Source organism: Pinus tabuliformis, chromosome 3_2 (genome assembly GCF_031772625.1).
Source record: "Pinus tabuliformis cultivar Carrire ecotype Pingquan chromosome 3_2, CPIR1, whole genome shotgun sequence".
NCBI lineage: Eukaryota > Viridiplantae > Streptophyta > Pinopsida > Pinales > Pinaceae > Pinus > Pinus tabuliformis.
In genome coordinates, this window is record NC_142302.1 from 902,879,188 (window position 1) to 902,888,124 (window position 8,937).

Below are 8,937 nucleotides of genomic sequence, written 5' to 3' on the forward strand. Positions count from 1 at the left end.
TTCTATTTATCTCAAATATGATCGGTTAAAATGTCTCCCTTCTTATTGTGTAATGATGGCAAGTGAGTTTTGTGTACTCTATTATTAATTACTATGTACTATATCACTAATTACTATATACAATAAATATAAATAATTTGAAAAATAACATTATATATTAATTACTATGTACCATAAACACAAATGGTTTGTAATTAAATTCAAAAATTCTATTTTCTCATTGGTGTAAAGTATTGAATAGAAAATTTGTATGGGTTTTATTTTTTAATTTACAAAAAATAATTTAAAAAATATAAATTTGAAAAAAAATGTCAAAATAACATGTGTACAATTTGTACAACTCTCATTATATCAATCTATATTTTAATGACATGACACTATAATATAAGCATTCTATAAAAAAATTGTCATCATTCAATATTAAATAAATAATTATTAACTTGTTATCATTCTCTTCATGTCAATTTTATATATATATATATATATATATATATATATATAACCTTTATTTACCAAAAAAATGTTTTGTTTGTTTTTTTTTTTTTTTTTTAACTAAAATGGATATGATTTTATTTATTTGGAAAAAAGATTGAACTTAAGCCATGGCAGCCAACATTACATTGCTTCTTTTTCTATTTCTTGTGTTATTACAAAATGCAGCTTCCTCATGGATTACAGGGATGGAATGAGCTTTGATCATTTATGAGAAGTTGTCCTTTCCCAAGAGTGCAACCTTTGTTCGCCATCAGATCTACTTCACTGTTCAAGCTTTTGAGAATATGGAGGAATTTGTAGGAGTCGAAGTCGAGCAGGGCTCTCTTTAATCTGTTCAGAGTTTTGTTGAGGCTTGCATTGGTGAAATTTTTTTCCGTATTTAATTTTTTTATTAAGATCTCTGAGTCTCCAAAAGCTTGGGATTCTTTGTCTCCTCTGTCTCTTGTTATTTGACAAGCTTTGAGGAGGCCTAGGATATTTGCTTGATTGTTGGTTTTCTGCCCGATACCCCAGCAAAAGTTGTCCCTTCTTGTTCCATCCGGGGCATAGATGACCCCTCCAGCTCCTGCTGCCCCGGGATTGCCTTTGGAGGCTCCATCGAAGAATATCGTAGTTATTTTTTTATTTCACCACCATTCTTGAAAGGTAGCTTCGGAGTCTCTTTTGCGCCATTCCGGATTCACTGCATGAGGGGCTGATAGCTGCTTCCGTGGGTGGGGGAAAAGGGGGCCCAGCCACCTCTCTTCTTCAGGGAGAAGCAAAGAATCATCTGAAAAATATTGTTGTTGGGCTGCTTCCAGGAGAAAGGATTTAGCCTTTATCGCTGCGGAGAAGGGAGCTTGCACCTTTTCGTTGAATATCAGATCATTCCGGGTCAACCAAATCTGCCAGCACATAAATTTGGGGATGGTGTTCCAGACTTTTCTCCAAAAGGATTTGCTAGGGATTTTATTGGGATAGCATTGATTCCATGAATCAAATAGATCAGCAACAGAGTTAAATGGGGGACTATGATTTGTAGCTCATGGAGAATGAGTCCCCACACTTCTTTTGCGTACTTACATTCCATGAAGAGGTACTTGGCTGTTTCTAAGCTGCTTTTGCACAGCTCACATCTATGCGGCCCGGCTATGTTTTTTTTCATCAGATTGTCTCCAGTTAATAGCTTATCATGGACCAGCATCCAAAAGAAGAAATTTACCTTAGGAAGGGCAAGTGGTTCCCATACTTTCTTCCAGAAATCTGGAGTTTTGCTATTGTTCCTATTGGGTTGAAGGGCGTTGTAAGCTGCTGCTGTTGTGTAGATTCCGGATTGCCCCCAACCCCAGCTGTCCTTCGCTTTTCTGTTCACTGGGGCCGCTTCTTCCAGCAATTCTTCAAGGATGAGCTTCTGCTGGTTTAGACGATCAGGGACTCCAAAAAAGTCCCATCCTTGCCAATCATCGTGGCAGTCCCATTTGGATAAGTCGTGCACGCTGTTGATCCCTGCGCGTTCCAGCCAGTTTTTTAAATTTGCCATTTCTTCGACTTCCGAGAGAGGGTCTCGGTCCATTATTCGATCATACCACAAGTTTGTTTGTTTGCCATTACCTGGAATCTTATACGCCTTGCCTTTGAAGAAATTTAGACTTTTGCTGCAAAGTTTCCAAACCTGTGTGTTGTTGATTGTTTGACTGCCTGCAGATTTCTGAGCGGCACCTTATGGGCGTACTTCGACTTCAGTGTTTCACAGACAGGTTGCTTGGGGTCTTTAAAAAGGTTCCACAGAATTTTACATCCCATTGCCAGATTGACTAGAGCAAGGTCGCGGATTTGCAGACCTCCCTCCGAGATTGAGCATTTGACCATATCCCATTTGACTAAGTGGATTTTATGTTGGTTTCCCTTCCCCCCTTTCCAGAGGAAGTCACGAAGAATTTTATAGATTTGGTCCGTCACACTTTTTGGGGCGAATAGGAAGGCTACTTGGTAAATTGGGAGTGCAGATAACACAGATTTGATCAGGATTACCTTACCTCCTTTTATGAGCCAGTATCCTCCCCAGGCTGTAATTTTTGATTTAATTTTGCTGATGATTTCGATCCACAGTGACCTCTTATTGAACCCATTTGTGATGGGAAGGCCGCGATATTTTATCATCTCCCAATGGGCATGGCCATTGAAGCCCAGGATGTTAGAGATACTTGTGAGCTCTTGCTGCCCAATGTTCCAGCCATAGACTTCACTTTTTCTTTCATTGATTGAAGCTCCTGAAACGTGCAGTAGCATTTAAGGACAGTATCAAAGGCTTTGGCAATTCTAAGAGAGGCACCTCCAAGGAGGAGAGAGTCGTCCGCAAAAAGAGCGTGGTTCTGAGCTGGAGAGCTATTGGAAGGTTTGAGGCCTGGAAGGGAGCCTGAAGCTTTTTCGGATGATAGCTTTCTACTGAGGGAATCCGCCATCAGGATGTACAGGAAGGGAGAGAGCGAGCATCCCTGCCTGAGGCCTCTCTGAGCTTGGAAAAAAGGAGTAGGGTGACCGTTGACAAGGGGGGCGATCCAGGGGTTGTCAGTGCAGGCAATGATGAGATTGACAAAATGGGTGGAGAAGCCAAAGGAGTGGAGGACTTTGTATAGGAAGGAGCGATTGACTTGGTCAAAAGCATTGGCCATGTCAAGTTTTATCAGCATTCCTTTTTCTTTTCGCTGATTGCTTGAGTGAATTGTCTCCTGGACTTGGATGACATTGTCCAGGATGTGCCTGCCTTCTACGAAGCCACCTTGATTGCTTGAGATCAGCCTGTTTAGCAGGGGCTTAATCCTGTTTGCTAGAAGCTTTGCCAGAATTTTGTAGGATGCGTTACAAAGCGATATAGGCCTGAATCTTGCGAAGGTTTCGGGGTTGGTTTCTTTAGGAATAAGGGTGAGGTAGGTGGAATTAGTTCCTCCTCCTACCTTGGCTTTTTTCATGAATCCTTTTATCATCTTTAATAGATCAGCTTTGATGATGTCCCAGCAAGTCTTGTAGAAGAGTATGGTAAATCCATCGGGCCAGGGGCCTTATCCGAATCCATAGACCATATAACTTTAATGACTTCTTCTTCAGTGATAGAATTGATGAGAGCGGAATTGTCTTCAAGGCTGACCAAGAGAGGAATGTTTAAGAGGAGATTAGCAGTTTCCTCCTCGTTGCCTTGATTACCTGCAGTGTAGAGACGTTTGAAATGACTTTCAGCTGCCTCTTTTATCTGGTTGAACCCTTTACAGATCTGCCCCTCTGTTGTTGTTATTTCAGAGATATGATTCCTGGAAAGTCTTGCTCGATATTGGCGATGGAAGAAGGAAGTGTTCCGGTCACCAGCCTTCAGCCACAAACTTCGAGATTTGATTCTCCAGTACTCTTCCTCCGTTCGGAAAGATTGAAATGTTGAACATTGGATTTTTACTTCTTTGTCAAGCAGCGTTGGGGTAATATCTCTGCTTTCCATTTCAACTTGCAGTGCCTCTAATGATTGCACTATTTCTTTTCTTTGGCTAGTAGGATTTGTGGCAGGCTTCCTTATCCATTCCTTCAGGGCTAACTTTGTGGCTTTGAGCTTTTGTTCCCACACGTAACTAGAGGACCCTGTGACGGATTCGGTCCAGAGAGGGCTGAATCGGAAGGGGATTGGACCCAAATCTTCTTCATCTTCCAGAATGAGCTGAACTGGTTTATGGTCTGAGGTCAGTTTGGGTAGGATTTTGGTGGTGATAATCTTCTTGTTCATCATCAGGGCGCCTTGGACTAGGAATCAGTCCAGACAAGCAAAAATATGATCCTCACCCACTTTGTTGTTGGACCATGTGTAGAGCCCTTTGACCGGTATGAAATCAAGAAGATCCCACTACTGAATGAGGTCTTCCACCAAGAGTACATGGGGTCTTTGTTGTTGATTCCTCCCCTTTTTTCTTTGGGTTTTAAAACAATGTTTAAATCCCCAGTAAGGATGATATTGTTTGGGGATCGCTGCTCTAGGAATTCGAAGAGGGAATTCCAACAGTCTCTCTTTTCAGAATACAGGATAGGTACATAAAGATTGAAGAGGGAGTTGGTCAACTTACTTGTACAGTGCGTTAGTTTTGTGTAGATCCAGTGCTGGGTCTCTTGGGATTTGTTCAGCTGGAAGAGATCTTCAGTCCAAAGAATTGCGAGCCCTCCGGATGAGCCTCTTGAGCTGACTACTCTTCCTGCACTTTTCTTCCATTTCTTCTTGTTGATGTCCATAAGGGCTTTCCCCTCTATCTTGGTCTCTTGGAGCATGAGAATGTCTGAGGGTTTTATTTTGAGAAGATCCTTGACCGCTTCTGCTTTCGTGGGGTTACCCAGACCTCTGCAGTTCCGAGAGACGAGGCAAATTATTTACCAAGGGTGGGGTGGGAGCCTCCCTTAGGGGGCCTGTTCCTGGAGTTTCTCCTAATAGACATCTCTATTGTGGACTGGCTTCCTTGGGTTTTGAGCCTTTCCGCCTCCTCTTCCCTTACTTCTCTGCGAGATTTCTTGCTGACTTTTCTTGTGGGCTGCTCATAGGATTCATCCTCCGAAGAGCCGGAGCTATCAGCTCGTTTTTTCCTTGTGACATCTGCGTATGAGGGGTTGGAAGGGCTTCCTTGTGAGGCTTCCAGATGTACCGTTTCCCCGTCTTCTTTGTTAGTGGTGGGAGGAACAGTCTGATCCAAATCTTCCGAGACTATTGTAGCTGGGTTGCTATGGCTTCTTTCTTTACCATTTGAGTTCTTTTCTTGGGTGGGGTTGGCGCTGCTTGGTGCCTCTTTCGGAGTGCCTTTCCCGTTGCCTTTTTTGTGCTTGGTGGTTTTTTGTATTAGAGTCCATTGCTCGCCATTTTGTTTGTCTGGTTGTTCTTCTGCCTTTTTCTTGCAATGTTTGGCGAAGTGTCTATAGCCATGGCAGTGTTTGCATTTGAAAGGGAGTTGTTCATAGTCCAACTCTTGGACATGCTTCCATCCTGCGACTGTAAGTTTAATGGCTTCCGGAAAACCCTCCTCCAGATCTACTTCGACACAGAACAATGTAAACTTTGAAACAGGAACTATAAACTCAAAACGGGAACTTTGGAAAAAAAACCCCGAAAAAACATCAAAAACAGTGCTAAAAATGAAAAGTGTGTATACTGGAACGATGATTTTATCTTTTAGGGGTCAATTTTGAACATGTTTTAAAAAATGGCAGTGACTACGAAATTTTCATGCAAAATATAGCTTAAAAACGAAAGTGATGATACTGGAACAATGACTCTTTTTTTTTTAGGGTCAATTATCAAAATTTTTAAAAAATGCTCGCAAAACCAAATTTTTATGTGCCAAACAAAGTTGTTTATGAGGAAAAAAACACATTAATGTTTTTGGTAGGATATTATTTTTCTTTCCTAAGTATAAATTCAACATGTTTTCAACCATAACATGCTAGATACAAAAGAAAAAGGATTCCATGAATTGCCCAGCCACCAGTCGGGTGGGCGGGCAGGCCGGTGGGGTGGCGCCAACCCAGCCGCGCCATCCCGGCGGTCAGCCTGCCCACCCGGTTGGTGGCTGGTCAATTCTGAGAATCGACCAACCACTAGTTGGGCGGGCGGGCAGGCCGCCGGGGAGGCACGGCTCGTGACTGGGCGATTCCCGAAATCCCCCAGCCACCAGCCGGGCAGGCTGGCGGGCAGCCGGTGTGGCGCCAGCCCAGGCCGTGCCCACCCGGGCAGCCCGCCCGCCCAGTGGCTGGGTGATTCCCGGAATTACCCATCCACCAGCCGGGTGAGCGGCTGGTGGCCGAGCAATTCCCGAAATCGCCAAGCCACCATCCAGGTGGGCAGGCGGGCCGTCGGCGTGGCGCCAGCCCAAGCTATGCCACCCCGGCGGCCTGCCGCCCGCTCAGCTAGTGGTTGGGTGATTCCCGGAATCGCCCAGCCACTAGCCGGGCGGGCGGACGAGCCACCGGGGTGGCGCCAGCCCAGGTCGGGCCACCCCAGCGGCCCGTCGCCCGCCCGGCTGGTGGCTGGGTGATTTCGGGAATCGCCCAGGCACCACAGCCGCTCGCGCCTGCCCGACTCGTGGCTGGGTGATTCTGGGAATCACCCAGGCGCTGGAATCACCCAGCCACCAGCAGCCTGCCCGGCTGGTGGCTGGGCGATTTCCGGAATCGCCGAGCCACCAGGCGGGCGGGCCACTGAGGGGGCACGAGCTAAGGCCGCGCCACCTCGGTGGCCCGCCCGCCCACCTGGTTGGTGGCTAGGTGATTCCCTCTGCCCGGCTAGCTTGTGACTGGTGGTTGGGTGATTCCAGGAATCACCCAGCCACCAGCCGGGCGGGCGGGTGGGCCGCCAGGGTGGCGCAGCCTAGTGTGGCAACACCCCGGTGGCCCGCCCGCTTGCCCGGCTGATGGCTGGGAGATTCCGGGCTACCCCACCCCAGCAGCCCATCTGGCTAGTGGCTGGGTGATTCCCGGAATCACCCAGCTACCAGCTAGGCGGGTGGCTGGTGGCTGGTTGATTCCCGGAATCACTCAACCACTAGTCGGGCGGGTGACTGGTTGATTCCGGGAGTCACCCAGCCACTAGCCGGGCGGGCGGTTGTGCGGCTGGTGGCTGGTTGATTCCCGGAATCACCCAGCCACCTGCCGCCCGTAATCAACCAGCCACCAGCCGCCTGCCCGGCTGGTGGCTGGGTAATTCCGGGAATCAACCAGCGACCAGCCGCCCGCCTGGTTGGTGGCTCCGCCCGGCTGGTGGCTGGGTGATTCCGAGAATCAACGAGCCACCAGCCAGGTGGCTAGTGGCTGGTTGATTCCCGGAATCAACCAGCCACCAGCCGGGCGGCCGGCCGGTGGTTGGTTGATACCCGTAATCACCCAGCCACCAGTCGGGTGGGCGGATGGGGGCTGGCTGATTCCCGGAATCAACCAGCCACCGGTCGGCCTGGCTGGTGGCTGGTTGATTCCGGGAAACAACCAGCCACCAGCTGCCCGCCTGACTGGTGGCTGGGTGATTCGGCCATCTGGTGGTTGGTTGATTCCCGGAATCAACCAGCCATCAACCGGGTGACCGGCTGATGGCTGGTTGATTCAGGAATAAACCAAGCACCAGCCGCCCTCCGGCTGGTGGCTGGTTGATTCACGAAATCAACCTGCCACTAGAGGGCGGCTAGCTAGTGGTGGTTGGTTGATTCTGGGAATCAACCAGCCACCAACCGGGCGACCGGTTAGTGGCTGGTTGATTCCGGGAATGAACCAACCACCAAACGAACCTGGTTGGTGGCTGGTTGATTCCGGGAATCAGCCAGCCACCAGCCAGCCGCCCGGCTGGTCGCTGGGTGATTCCTGGAATAACCAGCCACCACCCAGGCGGGTGGCTGGTGGCTCGTTGATTCCCGGAATCAACCAGCCACCAGCCGGGCGGCTAGCTGGTGGCTCGTTGATTCCCGGAATCAACTAGCCACCAGCCGGGCAGCCAGCTGGTGGCTCGTTGATTCCCGGAATCAACCAGCCACCATCCGACCACTCGGTTGATGGCTGGTTGATTCCGGAATCAACCAGCCACCAGCTGGCCGCCCGGCTAGTGGTAGGTTGATTCCGGGAATCAACTAGCCACCAGCCGGGTGCGCGGCTGGTGGCTGGTTGATTCTGAGAATCAACCAGCCACCAGCTGGCTGCCCAGTTGGTGGCTGGTTGATTCCGGGAATCAACCAGCCACCAGCTGGCCGCCTGGCTGGTGGCTGGATGATTCCCGGGAATCAACCAGCAACCAACTAGCCGCCCGGTTGGTGGCTGGTTGATTCCAGGTATCAACCAGCCAACAGCCGCCCTCCCGACTAGTGGCTGGGTGATTCCGGAATTAACCAGCCACCGATCGGGCGGGCGGCTCGTGGCTCGGTGATTCCCGGAATCAAACAGCGGCTGGTTGATTCCCGGAATCCCAACCAACCACCAGGCTGGAGCGCCCGACTGGTGGCTGGTTGATTCCTGGAATCAACCAGCCACCAGCCGGGTGGCCGACCGGTTGCTGGTTGATTCTGGGAATCAACCAGCCAGGCGGCTGGCCGGTGGTTGGTTGATTCCCGGAATCACCCAGCCACCAGTCGGGCGGGCGGCTTGTGGCTGTTGATTCCGAGAATCAACCAACCACCGGTCGGCCGCCAGGCTGGTGGTTGGTTGATTCCCGGAATCAACAAGCCACAAGCCGGGCGGCCACTAGTGGCTAGTTGATTCCGGGGCTGGTTGATTCCCGGAATCAACCAGCCACCATCCCGCCACCAGCCGGCGGCTAGTTGGTTGCTGGTTGATTCCCGGAATCATCCAGCGGAATCAACCAGCAACTAACTAGCCGCCTGGCTGGTGGCTGGTTGATTCCAGGAATCAACCAGGTATCAACCAGCCACCAGTCGCCCCTCCCGACTGGTGGCTGGGTGATTCCCGAAATTA

General features: G+C 49.3%; 1 protein-coding gene across 1 annotated transcript; it reads right to left on the reverse strand.

Moving 5' to 3' along the window:
- Nucleotides 1-3,460: 3,460 nt before the first annotated feature.
- On the reverse strand, nucleotides 3,461-4,243 carry LOC149183542 (uncharacterized). The gene has a single exon (XM_089414978.1). It carries the CDS (start codon nucleotides 4,241-4,243, stop codon nucleotides 3,461-3,463), a length of 783 nt encoding a protein of 260 aa, XP_089271104.1.
- Between the last annotated feature and the right edge of the window lie 4,694 nt (nucleotides 4,244-8,937).

Coding starts and splice junctions, on each gene's coding strand:
- LOC149183542 (XM_089414978.1), bottom strand. CDS start 4,243: ATGATGAACAAGAAGATTATCACCACCAAAATCCTACCCAAACTGACC.